The sequence below is a fragment of the Salmo salar genome, chromosome 06, assembly GCF_965601325.2.
Source record: "Salmo salar chromosome 06, fSalSal1, whole genome shotgun sequence".
In the NCBI taxonomy this organism is placed as follows: Eukaryota; Metazoa; Chordata; class Actinopteri; order Salmoniformes; family Salmonidae; genus Salmo; species Salmo salar.
The window spans coordinates 49,734,033-49,748,924 of NC_138296.1; the positions used below are offsets into that span (position 1 = coordinate 49,734,033).

At 45.2% G+C, this 14,892-nt stretch overlaps 1 protein-coding gene across 1 annotated transcript in view; it reads right to left on the minus strand.

The window, feature by feature from the left end:
* The window catches only part of LOC106607456 (corticotropin-releasing factor receptor 1), a 175,046-nt gene that overhangs the window by 101,843 nt on the left and 58,311 nt on the right, over window positions 1–14,892 (minus strand). The window contains exon 2 of the mRNA XM_014204418.3: window positions 12,567–12,654. Coding sequence (XP_014059893.1) covers window positions 12,567–12,654 — 88 coding nt within the window. The remainder of the gene's footprint in view (window positions 1–12,566; window positions 12,655–14,892) is intronic.

Genomic DNA, 14,892 nt, shown 5'->3' on the forward strand with positions numbered 1-14,892 from the left:
GTGATCTCTCTGATACATCGAAAACCCATAGAGATACACAGTATTGAATTTGCTTTTCCATCTCAGTAAACAATCTTACAGTACTGTATGTATTCAATGGGAAATCTAACAGATCACCCATCTCCCAAGACCGAGCCCCATCTCATGATGTTCTTCTGTACAGTAGCAGAGGTCAATGCCCTCTATTCTACCAGACAGGGTCAGTGCAGCTGACTGAACGCAACTGAAGAGAGGTCAGTCAGTTGTTCTCCAGCAAGTCACCCTACTGTAGCTCTCAGAGTGTACACTTCACACTGGTCTCAAAAACTCTATCGAGAAATCAAATATCACACATCTACATGAGACAGGCGCCACTCCTCAGTGCACTGGTGGTACTGTTGCCTCTAAACCAGCTACCATAACAATAGCCAACAGCATACCATCCTGCATCCCTCTGCTGGCTTGCCTCTGAAGCTAAGTCCTGGATGGGAGACCAGCTCCTGCTAAAAGTGGTGTTAGAGGACCAATGGGAGGGACTCTTTCCTCTGGTCTAAAATAAAATATCCCAATACCTCAGGACAGTTATTGAGGACATTGCCCTGTGTAGGGTGCTGTCTTTCAGATGGGATGTTAAAACCTCTTTGGGCTAGGGGGCAGTATTCGGAAGTTTGGATGACTCACATGCCCAAAGTAAACTGCCTGTTACTCAGGCCCAGAAGCTAGGATATGCATATACTTGGTAGCGTTGTACAGAAAACACTCAGAAGTTTCAAAACCTGTTAAAATAATGTTTGTGAGTATAACAGAACTGATATGGCAGGAGAAAACCCAAGGAGAATCAAGCTAGTTCAATGCTAGTCTATGGGATATTCAAAATAATTCCTCCCAGATTGCAGTTCCTATGGCTTCCACTAGATGTCAAGTCTTTAGAAAGGGTTTCTGGCTTGTTTTTTGAAAAATGAGCAAGTAGTTGTAATTTTCTAAGGTGTCCCTCATTAGGACTCCAGTCTTGTGGCGCGCGTGAATGAGGGTGCGCAATTCGTTATTTATCTCCGGTATCAAACATACTACATTCCGTCTTAAATTGTATCATTTATTTACATATTAGGGTACCTGAGGATTGATTAGAAATGTTGTTTGACTTGTTTGGACGAAGTTTACCGGTAACTTTTGGGATTCCTTTGTCTGCACGTTGAATGAATGGAACGGGTGGATTACTGAATCAAATGCACCAACTACACTGACTTTTTTGGGATATAAAAAAGTACTTTATCGAACAAAACAACCATTTGTTGTGTAGCTGGGACCCTTGGGATTGCAAACAGAGGAAGATCTTCAAAGGTAGGTGATTTATTTTATCGCTATTTCTGAGTTTTGTGATGCCTCGGCCGGTTTGAAAAATGTTTTTAATGCTGGTGTTTGCAGGACACTGTCCTCAGATAATCGCATGTTAATCACATGGTATGCTTTCACCATAAAGCCTTTTTGAAATCTGACAACGCGGTTTGATTAACAACAAGTTAAGCTTTTAAACGATGTAAGACACTTGTATTTTCATGAATGTTTAATAGTACAATTTTTGTATTTTGAATTTCGCGCTCTGCAATGTCACCGGATGTTGTCGAGGTGGGACGCTAGCAGAACACCTAGCCCACTGGTGTCCAGACTCTCTGTGGTCATTAAAGATCCCATGGCAATTATTGTAAGAGTAGCGGTGTAAACCCAGGGTTCTGGCTAAATTCCCAATCTGGACATCATGGCCACCTAATTATCCCCAGCTTGTAACACTTCCCCAGGTTGTTGCTGTGAATAGTTCTCAGTCATCTTTCCTGGTTATAAAAAAACATACCACTCACATAAATGCTGTGCTCACGCTCCAGGAATTAGTCCAAGCATTCATTCATGTGACGAGTTAACCCACACACACGTTCCAGTGATTCATGTCACCGTTGACTGGCGTGATGCAATTTGACAAGTTTATTGCTCAATTAATAAACCATGACTCATGCAAACCGCAGATGTTAGAAACAGAGCCTAAATCAGGTGCAATCATCTTTTTACACCATTTCAAGTAAAATCAAGCTTTTTGTTCTCAATAATTGGCTTACTGTGATGATTGATGGATAGGCAGGCTAGGCAGTACCACTCTCTCTCTCTCCCACACACTGAAAGGTATTAGTAACTGTGTGGTGAGTACAGGATAAGCTCTGTAGATAAGAGATCTACCCAGACAAATCAGGGATAAATACAAATAGGCTAGAATGTAGGAATTACTTACCGTAGTCATTTCGGAATTTTTTTAAGGGGGACGTTCAATACTACAACCAATTCAACAACTTGTTGGTGTAATAGCATTGATAAATCATGGCTGTGGTAGCATCTTGGCCTTCAGTGGCCCGTTAACCTCCCTGGGCAAGGTGGGACGTTTGCGTAACCTCTCAACAGCCAGTGGAATCACGTGGCGAGAAATACAAATACCTCAAAAATGCTATAACTTGAATTTCTCAAACATATGACAATTTTACACCATTTTAAAGACAAGACTCTCGTTAATCTAACCACATTGTCCGATTTCAAAAAAGGCTTTACAGCGAAAGCAAAACATTAGATTATGTCAGGAGAGTACCCTGCCAAAAATAATCACACAGCCATTTTCAAAGCAAGCATATATGTCACAAAAACCAAAACCACAGCTAAATGCAGCACTAACCTTTGATGATCTTCATCAGATGACACTCCTAGGACATTATGTTATACAATACATGCATGTTTTGTTCAATCAAGTTCATATTTATATCAAAAACCAGCTTTTTACATTAGCATGTGATGTTCAGAACTAGCATACCCACCGCAAACCTCCGGTGAATTTACTAAATTACTCACGATTAACGTTCACAAAATACATAACAATTATTGAAAGAATTATAGATACAGAACTCCTTTATGCAATCGCGGTGTCAGATTTTAAAATAGCTTTTCGGCGAAAGCACATTTTGCAATATTCTGAGTAGATAGCCCGGCCATCACGGCTAGCTAATTTGACACCCACCAAGTTTGGCCCTCACCAAACTCAGATTTACTATAAGAAAAATTGGATTACCTTTGCTGTTCTTCGTCAGAATGCACTCCCAGGACTTCTACTTCAACAACAAATGTTGTTTTGGTTCCAAATAATCCATAGTTATATTCAAATACCTCCGGTTGTTCGTGCGTTCAGGTCAGTATCCGAAAGGTGACGCGCGAGCGCATTTCGTGACAAAAAAATTCAAAATATTCCATTACCGTACTTCGAAGCATGTCAAATGCTGTTTAAAATACATTTTTATGCTATTTTTCTCGTAAAATAGCGATAATATTCCAACGGGGCGACGTTGTATTCATTCAAAGGTTGAAAGAAAAAAATTGAGAATTCACATGAACGCGCATCTCCAGTGTCACTGTTCTCAGCCTGACCACTCACAAAATCTCCTGCTGTTTTTTGCCCAGAGACAGGAGAGACGTCATTCCACTTTCTGGCGCCTTCTGAGAGCCAATGGAAGCCTTAGAAAATGTCACGTTACAGCAGAGATGCTGTATTTTCGATAGAGATGCCACAGAAGGAGAACAAATTGTCAGACAGGGCACTTCCTGTATGGAATCTTCTCAGGTTTTGGCCTGCCATATGAGTTCTGTTATACTCACAGACACCATTCGAACAGTTTTAGAAACTTTAGAGTGTTTTCTATCCAAATCTACTAATTATATGCATATTCTCATTTCTGGGCAAGAGTAGTAACCAGTTTAAATCGGGTACGTTTTTTATCCGGCCGTGCAAATACTGCCCCCTAGCCCCAATTAAGGGGAGCCAGACATTGATTCAGGAAATCTGAGATGAGATGTTAATCACTGTTTGATCCGCATACTTTCCCTAAGCTTCCCTCCATAGGAAAACATGCTCTGAATTTTGAGAATGAAATGACAAAGCCTATAGAATAAATAACCAGTTATACAATTATGGGGGCTGTTTAATATCTTACTGGATGTATTAAGTTTACACAGCAGCAAGTAATAATGTGAGGGGGCCGCTGTAAATAACCCCATTGAAGTTTTCTGTTGAATAGTCACCATGGAAACAGAACAACTGCACAACCCCCCCACCCACAAGTTTGATATGTCAACGTCTATTGACGCCAGCCAGCCATCACCCTTCATTGCGCTGACTTCTAAACTGCAGTTCTTAGAACAGTTTATTGAAGTGGGCTGAGAGGATTGTGTTAATAGCTTGTCTATTAGATCCTGCGTGTTCTTTCTCAGCACTGCAAGAACCTTAATTATAAGCCACTACCACCATGTACACCTCCTTACTCTGCTCATAATAATTTATCACAGTATTTTCTCTTTCTAGGTCAAAGTGGTGCTCATAAAGCCTATGGAACAAAAGGATATGCATTATTCTTGCTTTTAACAAAGCTGTTCATTGCAACCAAATAGTGGCTAATGTGTGTCTCGTCCTTCGATATCCCTTCAAAATCACGTATAGCTAATTAAAGATCTGGGCACTGTGTGTGTGTGTGTGTGTGTGTGTGTGTGTGTGTGTGTGTGTGTGTGTGTGTGTGTGTGTGTGTGTGTGTGTGTGTGTGTGTGTGTGTGCATGTGCATGTGTGTTACTGAACCATCGCTCGCTGGCCCAATTCCCACAAAGAGTTTATTGCACACAAGCTTATTTGATCCTTAAAGGAAGAAGTAAATAGCTTATTGCATTAGTAGTGAATGGCTTCCATCCAATTAGCAGGCTTATTCAAGGAAGACAGCATTAATACTGCAGCTTCATCAGCAATTTTGCAAAGATATACTATATTTCTGCATCAACATAAACTGCTGAACTGGCTATAACCTAAAGTTAAGGTAGCAGAGAAATATTTTCAGCATTAATAAACAATTAAAATACTGAGCTATATTGTAAGCAAACTTTTATTTTATTTTTTATTTTATGCTAATACTATTACTCATAGAAATAGATTTTGTTTAACAAGTAATAGATTTTTTGTATATCCCCAAGCACACATCAAAATCCACAAATAATATTTTAATTGGCCACAAAATCAACATTTTGCAGGCCATCTCAGTCTCCGAACTTGAAACCCAATGAAAACTGGTGGTTTGAATTGTAGAGGGCGGTCCAAAAGCACAGACGAAGGATACCAAGGATCTAGAAGGAGTTTGTATGGAGAAGGATTGTGTATGGAGGAATGGTCTAAGCTGTGTGTTCTCTAACTCATACAACAGCTCAGTGTCGTCATCTTCGCAATGTGGGGTATTGAAAACAGGGGTGTCAATAATTTTGGAGAAAAAAAAAGTTTTGGAAAAAAAATGATATTACTTGGTAAACAAAATATCTTTCTCTGAGCAATAGTATTAGTATAAAATAATATAATTTCCCGCCATTTTTTAGAACATACAATGTAACTCAGTACTTAAATTATTTATTTTATATAGTAATTTTTGCACATTTTTTCAAGTGTGACAATAATTTTTGAACCCCAATGTATTTGCATAGTTTATTTGCAAAGCTTTAGTCTTGTCAGAGATGGGCAGTATTTCACATTTTGTATTTTGCGTTTTGTACTACACTGGGCTAAACTACACACCAATGTATTTTCTAACAAGACAGTTTCGAAATCTGTCATTTCTATTTTCAAAATACTTTTCTATACCATTTTTTTTATTTAGCTGTTCACATTTGTGTTGTCCCCTTTCACTCTACATTGGTATCAAAAGTCTGATGGCACTAAGAGCATCTGCTAAATGAGCTAAATGTACAGTTCATTCAGAAAGTATTCAAACCCCTTTTGTTACGTTACAGCCTTATTCTGAAATGGATTAAATAACTTTTTTTTCTTGTCAATCTACACACAATATCCCATAACGACAAAGCAAAAACAGGTTTTACGTTTTTTTGCTAATTTAATGAAAAAGTGAAGAAAAAAAATGTTCAATGTTTGCAAATGTATTACAAAATAAAAACAGAAATACCTTATTTACATAAGTATTCAGACCCTTTGCTATGAGACTTGAAATTGTTCTCAGGTGCATCCTGTTTCTACAATTCGGAGTCAGCAGGAGCGGGTGCCCCCGTTGTGGTGAGTAGAGGAACGCGTCCGGGAGTCCCTCCAGCGCCCCCACCAGCACAACAGGGGTCTCCACTACTCGCCTCCCCTGCACCCGGTCCCAGTGGGAGTCGTCTCGCCCTTCCCAGGGAGTTTGATGGGATGGCGGCACACTGCCAGGGGTTCCTGCTGCAGCTGGACCTGTATTTGGGGACCGTCCACCCGGCTCCTTTGGGACGTGAGAGGGTGTCCGCCCTCGTCTTGTGCCTCTCGGGGAAAGCCCTGAGAGGCACGAGACGAGTGGGCTAATGCCGTGTGGACCACTTTGAGAAGTTCACCCGCCGCTTCTGGGCAGTCTTCGACCACCCGCCCGAGGATAGAGCCGCAGGTGAACGTCTCTTCCATCTGAGGCAGGGGACGAGGAGCGCCCAGGAGTTCGCCCTGGACTTCCGGACCCTGGCCGCCGGAGCGGGCTGGAACGACAGGGCCCTGATCAACCACTATCGCTGCAGCTTGCGCGAGGATGTCTGTCGGGAGTTGGCCTGCAGGGACACCACCCTCACCTTTGACCAGCTGGTGGACCTGTCCATCTGGCTGGATAACCTGCTGGTCACCCACGGACGTTCAGACGCGGCTCTGTCGGTTCCATCTCCCAGCACCACCGCTCCGGTGCCTATGGAGCTGGGGGGTGCTACGCTCAGGGAGGCCGGAGTGGGGGCCTTCACGTGCACCATCTGTGGCCACAGAGGTCACAATGCCGGTCGGTGTCGGGTTGGTTCCTCTGGGGGTTGAGGCAGCGGGCAGACCGCTCTGGCGTCATCCCAGGTGAGCTTGCACCATTCTCACCCAGAGCCCTCTGTTGCCCACCTGTTTTTGCAAGCCAACTTTCCTGAGTTTTCCCCGCATTCCCAGCATAAGGCGCTCATCGATTCAGGCGCGGCTGGGAATTTTATCGACAGAGCATTCGCCCATAGATTAGGGATCTCCATTGTTCCAGTGGTTAGGCCCTTTCCAGTTCACACGTTGGACAGTCGACCATTAGGGTCCGGCTTTATCAGGGAGGCCACAACTCCTTTGGTCATGGTGACGCAGGGGGGTCACAGGGAGAGAATCAGTCTCTTCCTCATTGACTATCCTGCGTTTCCCGTTGTGCAATGCCTTCCCTGGTTAGCCTGTCATGACCCCACTGTTTCATGGCAACGGAGGGCACTCACGGGGTGGTTGCGAGAGTGCTCGGGAGGTGTTTGGGGGTTTCCATTGGTGCTACTACGGTGGAAAGTCCAGACCAGGTCTCCACCGTGCGCATTCCCCCCGAATATTCCCGATTTGGCTCTCGCCTTCTCTAAGAAGAAGGCGACTCAATTACCACCCCATCGTCGGGGGGATTGTGCGATAAACCTTCAGGTAGACGCCGCACTTCCCAGGAGTTAAGTGTATCCCCTGTCACAGGCGGAGACGGCGGCTATAGAGACTCCGAATCTCTGCGTCAGGGGTACATTCGGTCCTCCACTTCTCCTTGAGTTTCTTTTTTGTGAAGAAGAAGGAGGGAGGGAGGTCTGTGCCTGTGTATTGACTATCGAGCCCTTAACTAGATCACTGTGAAGTACAGTTACCCGCTACATCTTATAGCCACAGCGATTGAGTCAATGCACAGGGCGCACTTCTTCACTAAACTAGATCTCAGGAGCGCTTACAACCTGGTGTGTATCCGGGAGGGAGACGAGTGGAAGACGGCGTTCAGTACCACCTCAGGGCATTATGAGTACCTCGTCATGCCATACGGGTTGATGAATGCTCCGTCAGTCTTCCAAGCCTTTGTGGACGAGATTTTCAGGGACCTGCACGGGCAAGTTGTAGTGGTGTATATCGATGACATTCTGATATACTCCGCTGCATGCGCCGAGCATGTGTCCTTGGTGCGCAGGGTGCTTGGTCGACTGTTGGAGCATGACCTGTATGTCAATGCTGAGAAATGCCTGTTCTTCCAGCAGTCCGTCTCCTTCCTAGGATACTGCATTTCCACCTCAGGGGTGGAGATGGAGAGTGACCACATTTCAGCTGTGCGTAATTGGCCGACTCCCACCATGGTAAAGGAGGTGCAGCGCTTTTTAGGGTTTGCCAATTACTGCCGGAGGTTTATCCGGGGTTTTGGTCAGGTAGCGGCTCCCATTACCTCACTGCTGAAGGGGGGCGCGGTGCGTTTGCAGTGGTCGGCTGAGGCGGACTTTTGGTCACCTAAGGGCTCGGTTTACCTCGGCTCCCTTGCTGGTGCATCTAAATCCCTCTTTGGCGTTCACAGCGGAGGTGGACGCATCCGAGGCTGGGATAGGAGCCATGCTCTCTCAGCACTCGGGTATGCCACCGAAGCTCCACCCCTGTGCCTTCTTCTCGAAGAAGCTCAGCCCGGCGGAGCGAAACTATGATGTGGGGGACCGGGAGCTGTTGGCTGTGGTGAGGGCGTTGAAGCCGTGGAGACATTGGCTTGAGGGGCCTCAACACCCTTTTCTCATCTGGACTGACCAGAGCAACCTGGAGTACATCCAGGCAGCGAGGAGACTGAATCCTCGTCAGGCAAGGTGGGCCATGTTTTTTACCCGTTTTGTTTTCACCATTTCTTTCAGACCAGGTTCCCAGAATGTTAAGGCAGACGCACTGTCCCGGCTGTATGACACAGAGGAGCGGCCCATGGATCCTACCCCCATACTGCCGGCCTCCTGCCTGGTGGCGCCGGTAGTATGGGAGCAGGATGCGGATATTGAGTGGGCGTTACGTGCAGAGCCCGCTCCCCTCCAGTGTCCCGCTGGGCATCTGTATGTTCCGTCTGCTGTCCATGACCGGTTGATCTATTGGGCCCTCACTTCACCCTCCTCTGGTCATCCAGGCATCTGGTCGGGCGGTGCGCTGTCTGAGTGGGAAGTACTGGTGGCCCACCTTGGCAAAGGACGTGAGGGTTTATGTTTCCTCCTGCTCGGTGTGCGCCCAGTGTAAGGCTCCTAGGCACCTGCCTAGAGGTAAGCTACACCCCTTACCCGTTCCACAACGGCCTTGGTCGCATCTGTCGGTCGATTTCCTCACCAATCTTCCTCCTTCACAGGGTAACACCACAGTCCTGGTCGTTGTGGACCGTTTTTCCAAGTCCTGCCGTCTCCTCCCTCTGCCCGGTCTCCCTACGGCCCTACAGACTGCGGAGGCCTTGTTTACACACGTCTTCCAGCACTACGGGCTGCCTGAGGATATAGTTTCTGATCTGGGTCCCCAGTTCACTTCGAGGGTCTGGAGGGCGTTCATGGAACGTCTGGGGGTCTCGATCAGCCTTACCTCGGTTTTCACCCCGAGATTAATGGGCAGGTGGAGAGAGTGAACCAGGATGTGGATAGGTCTCTGCGGTCTTATTGTCAGGACCGGCCGGGGGAGTGGGCGGCGTTCGTGCCCTGGGCCGAGATGCTCCGCCACTCCGCCACTCTTCCACTAACCTCTCGCCCTTCCAGTGTGTCCTGGGATACCAGCTGGTTCTGGCGCCTTGGCATCAGAGTCAGACCGAGGCTCCTGCGGTGGATGACTGGTTCAGGCGTGCGGAGGAGACCTGGGACGCTGCCCATGTTCACCTCCAGTGGACCGTGCTGCGCCAGAAGGCCAGCGCAGACCGTCACCGCAGTGAGGCCGGGTCTGGCTCTCTACCCGAAACCTGCCCCTCCGCCTGCCCTGCCGGAAGCTGGGGCTGCGGTTTGTGGGGCCATTGAAAGTCCTGAGGAGACTGAACGAAGTTAGTTACCGGTTACAGCTTCCCCCCGATTACCGTATTAACCCCTCGTTCCATGTGTCTCTCCTCAGGTCGGTGGTGACTGGCTCGCTCCAGGAGTCTGAGGTGCGGGAGGTTCCTCCGCCCCCTTTGGACATCCAGGGGGCCCCGGCGTACTCCGCTTGCTCCATACTGGATTCGAGGCGTCGGGCGAGGGGCCTTCAGTACCTCGTGGACTGGGAGGGGTACGATCCGGAGGAGAGATGCGGGGTCCCGGTGGAGGACGTTTTGGACCCTTCTATTCTACGCAAGTTCCACTGTCTTCATCCGGATCGCCCTGCATCTCGCCCTCAGGGTTGTCCCCGAGGCTGGTGTCGGCGTGCTGCTGGAGCCATGCATCAATGGGGGGTACTGTCACGACTTCCGCTGAAGTTGGTCCCTCTCCTTGTTCGGGCGGCGTTCGGCGGTCGACGTCACCGGTCTTCTAGCCATCGCCGCTCCACCTTTCATTTCCCATTTGTTTTGTCTTGTTTTCCCGCACACCTGGTTCACATTCCCTCATCAGACTAAATGTATATTACCCTCTGTTTCCCCCATGTCTGTGTGTGGAATTGTTCTTTGTGTAGGGTGTTATGCTACAGGCTGGCTTGCGCTAGGTTTGTTTCAAACCTAGGTTTGTTTGTTTTGTTTAATCCGGTTCATGTTACCGTGGTTGTGCTTTGTGCTGCCTCGCCTGTGCCTTTGGGCCAGGGTGTATATTAAAGTTATCCTGTTATCACCCATCTCTGCTCTCCTGCGCCTGACTTCCCGGCAACCAGTCACTCACCCCGTTACACATCCTTTCTCAGTAACCATCTTTTAACAGACTGGATAAAAGGGAATCAAAGAAGTGATAAAGATAAAGATTCACATTGAATCCAATTTTAAACACTATCATGGTGAGTGAGAGATATGGATGATTTCATCCTTGATATGACTAGATAATGTGCTTGACATGATTTTCTCGATGCTCCTATGATTAAGCTCTTCACCTTTCATAGCCCTCTGTATAGCCAACTGTACACCTGTCTGAAGGTTTGTGCTACTGGTCAAAATGTTTCATTACAGGTCAAATGAGTCTTGAATCTTGTCAGTCAAACCCTCATAATGTTGGAAGCTATAAAGACAGGCCTATGAAGTGTGCTCTATAACCTGACATCTCTTCCCCATGCAGTCTCTGATAACTTAGAGATAATCCATCATCATAGATCTTATCGGATCTGAGCTCCACCAAATCATGTCCTCAAACACACTGCGTTTACACATACAGCACAGAGCAACCGCTCCACATAATCTTTTTGATTAGCCTTTGAAGTGAAAGTGAGGGGTGAACGGTGCGAGGGGTGGGAGGACTATGCAATCATCACAGACTACTCCTAGATTGATACTGAGGGTAACTGAGGTGCAACTCTAAGTCCCATCACTATCACAGACGATTAGACAGTCTTGATAAACTGTTCATGCAAAAAGATCCCACAACCTATGGAAATCTCCTGCCCACACGTAGTCAAGTCAACTTCAGACAATGCCTGTGTCCGAAATGGCACCCTAATCATTTTATAGTGCACTAATTTTGAGCCTATTCCTTATATTTTAAATTTAAATTAAACCTTTATTTAACTGGCTCAGTTGGTAGAGCATGGTGTTTGCAATGCCAGGGTTCTGGGTTCGATTCCCACTGGGGACCAGTACGGGGGGAAAAAATGTATGAAATGTATACATTCACTACTGTAAGTCGCTCTGGATAAGAGCGTCTGCTAAAAATGACTAAAATGTAAAAAAAAAAAAAAAAAAATGTAACTAAGCAAGTCAGTTAAGAACAAATTCTTATTTACAATAACGGCCTACCCCAGCCAAACCCGGACGACGCTGGGCCAATTGTGCGCCGCCCTACGGGACTCCCAATCACGGCCAGATGTGATACTGCCTGGATTCAAACCAGGTACATTCGTGACACCTCTGAGATGCAGTACCTTAGACCGCTGCACCACTTGGGAGCCAATATACTGTTATGCACTACTTCATCCAGAGCTCTATGGGCCCTAGTCAAAATGTGTGTACTTTAAAGCCAATAGGGTGCCATTGAAGACACATCCAATGTCTTTTTATAACTGATGGGTGAACTGCGATTTGTGATGGGCCAATTGAACCATCTGGGAACAATAAGAATGGCACTACTGACAGAGGTAATAGCACATCTCACAACAACCCCTTCTATCTGAGTGCAGGGCGGGGTACTTTCATCTCATCACATTTTCATCTCGGAGTGTCTTCCTTTCACCTCAACACAATTTAATCAGAAATATCTCAAGTGCTCTCTGACCAAAGCTACTGTATCATAAACTGTATAGCTCACTCTAGGAAAGTCTTACAGAGCAACTAGACATAAAAAATGAGATAAAAATAATATATATATTTCTCTGGTTGACAATGGCCTATGTTGCATCGATAATAGTCAGAAACATTGGTTATTGTTAAAAACATGTACTACAAAGTGTAAATAGCATAATTATGGTCATAAAGTCAGTATCTTCCAAAACTGAGATTTTGTATAATGACTGTTGTTGCCTATGTACAGTATTCCACCAGTGCCTATTCAGTGATGGAAGAACTCAGAATGATTCAACTCCCTATTTAACATGATAGACCATCAAAAATGTTCCTCCACCATATTTCTTTCCCATATAGAAAACTGTCCTTATACGATTGGAGGAGGGCCTCACCAGTGAGATTGGTGGACAGCAGTAGCAGTGTATCACAGGTCAGGTCAGCCGTTGTCCCGGAAATCACCACAGCCCAGATGGTCAACACCTGAACAGGAAAAGAGAAATAAATAAAGAGAAAACAAGTCTATTTCTGGAACTGTGGTAAAACCAATTGTTATCTGAAAGACAGATGACATAAGTTTAATACTGATGTGAATTTCATTGTCGACTCGAGACGAGGGAAACATAGGCAGACACTGTAGTGTCTAGTGTCTAGCATCAGTCAGCCTACCTCCCACGCACAAAGGCTGAAAATATCCCCAAGTTCCCAATAGTGCCCTTCTATGCTGTTCACTGAATAAAAAAATGTTAATGTATCAAATTCATTGACTATCAGACATACTCCCAGTCTCAGCATCATAAAATACTGCATTCATTTTATATGTTGGTTTTATGCACATATTTACATTTGTAGCATGAACATGTTATTTATATACATTATTTCCCTATAGGGTTCCCTGATGTACAGTATAATGAACAACCAGCGTAGTTATAACTTTCAGGACTTGTTCCATTGAACCTGAAGTACAAACATTAATGTAAATTATGTCATGTAGGCTATAAAGAATATATTCCCATGTATTGCACTCTTTCCCTTCTGAATACCCTGGTTATTTACATACCTAGGGAAACATATGCAGTAGATGCATAAATATCCCTATAGACCAGGAATCATCAACTAGATTCAGCCATAGGCCGATTTGTTCTTGAGCGAATGGTCAGGGGGCCGGAAGATAATTACAAATAATTTGTAGACTGCAAATTGTCCGTAAGAAGCCCAAACAAATATAATATTTGACTAAAACACAATCATTTTAAACCTTGCTTACATTTGTATATGTCACGTCCTGACCATTAATAGGGGTATTTTGTATTGTAGTTTGGTCAGGACGTGGCAGAGGGTATTTGTTTTATGCGGTTCGGGGTGGTGGTTTGTTTAGAAGGGTGTTTGATTTATTATTTCCGGGTTTTGGGTTATGTTCTATGTTTTTTGTATTTCTATGTTAGGTAATTGGGTGTTGGACTCTCAATTGGAGGCAGGTGTTTGTAGTTGCCTTTGATTGAGAGTCCTATATATAGGTATGTGTTCTGTTTGTGTTTGTGGGAGATTGTTCTGTGTATAGCCTTGTGCCTTACCAGACTGTTATTCGTCGTTGTGTCTTTTTGTGTACGTGTTTATTTTGGTTTTTCCTTCTTTGTCCTATTAATAAAGAAGATGAGTGCACATTTCCCCGCTGCGTCTTGGTCCGCTTTATCAGACGACAACCGTTACAGTATACAATCACATATACAGGTAGCTGCCAAAATAATCGAAACACGAGTAAATGAGGGATATAAAGTATATTGTATATCTGAGATGGTACCGCAGAGGGCTCATTACCAATTGTGCTATTGTGTGTGTTTTTTCACGTTATTTGTAACTTATTTTGTAAATAATGTTTCTGCCACCGTCTCTTATGACTGAAAAGAGCTTCTGGACATCAGGACAGCAATTACTCACCTAGTACTGGACAAAGATTATTTCTTTAACGAGCCGGACGCGAAGGATTTACTTCAGACCCTCGACAAGGTCTAAATCCCTGTCATTCGCATGAAGAAGAGAGGGAGATATTGGGGACGTAGGTCGGGGTGCCTTGTAAGGATCCAACAACGAGTGAGTAATCCGCATCTACCATCAGTCCTATTAGCCAACGTGCAATCATTGAATAGTAAAATGGATCAAGACTATCCTACTAACGGGACATTAAAAACTGTAATATCTTATGTTTCACCGAGTCGTGGCTGAACGACTACATGGATAACATACAGTTGGCTGGGTTTTTGGTGCATCGGCAAGATAGAACACCTGCTTCCGGTGAGACAAGGGGTGGCGGTCTGTGTCTATTTGTAAATAACAGCTGCTGGACAAAATCGAATATTAAGGAAGTCTCAAGGTTTTGATCGCCTGAGGTAGAGTATCTCATGATAAGCTGTAGACCAAACTATTTACCAAGAGACATAGAGACACGTAGAAAGTTCTCCCTCGCCTCCATTTGGCAAATCTGACGATAACTCTATGCTCCTGATTCCTGCTTACAAGCAAAAACTAAAGCAGGTTGTACCAGTGACAGATTACTAGGACGTTTACGCTGAGCATGCGCTGAACAACTGGCAAGTCACTGACATTTTCAACCTGTCTCTGACCGAGTCTGTAATACCAACATGTTTCAAGCAGACCACCATAGTCCTCCATCCTCAACACAGGGGCCCCTCAGTGGTGCGTGTTTAATCCCCTCCTGTACTC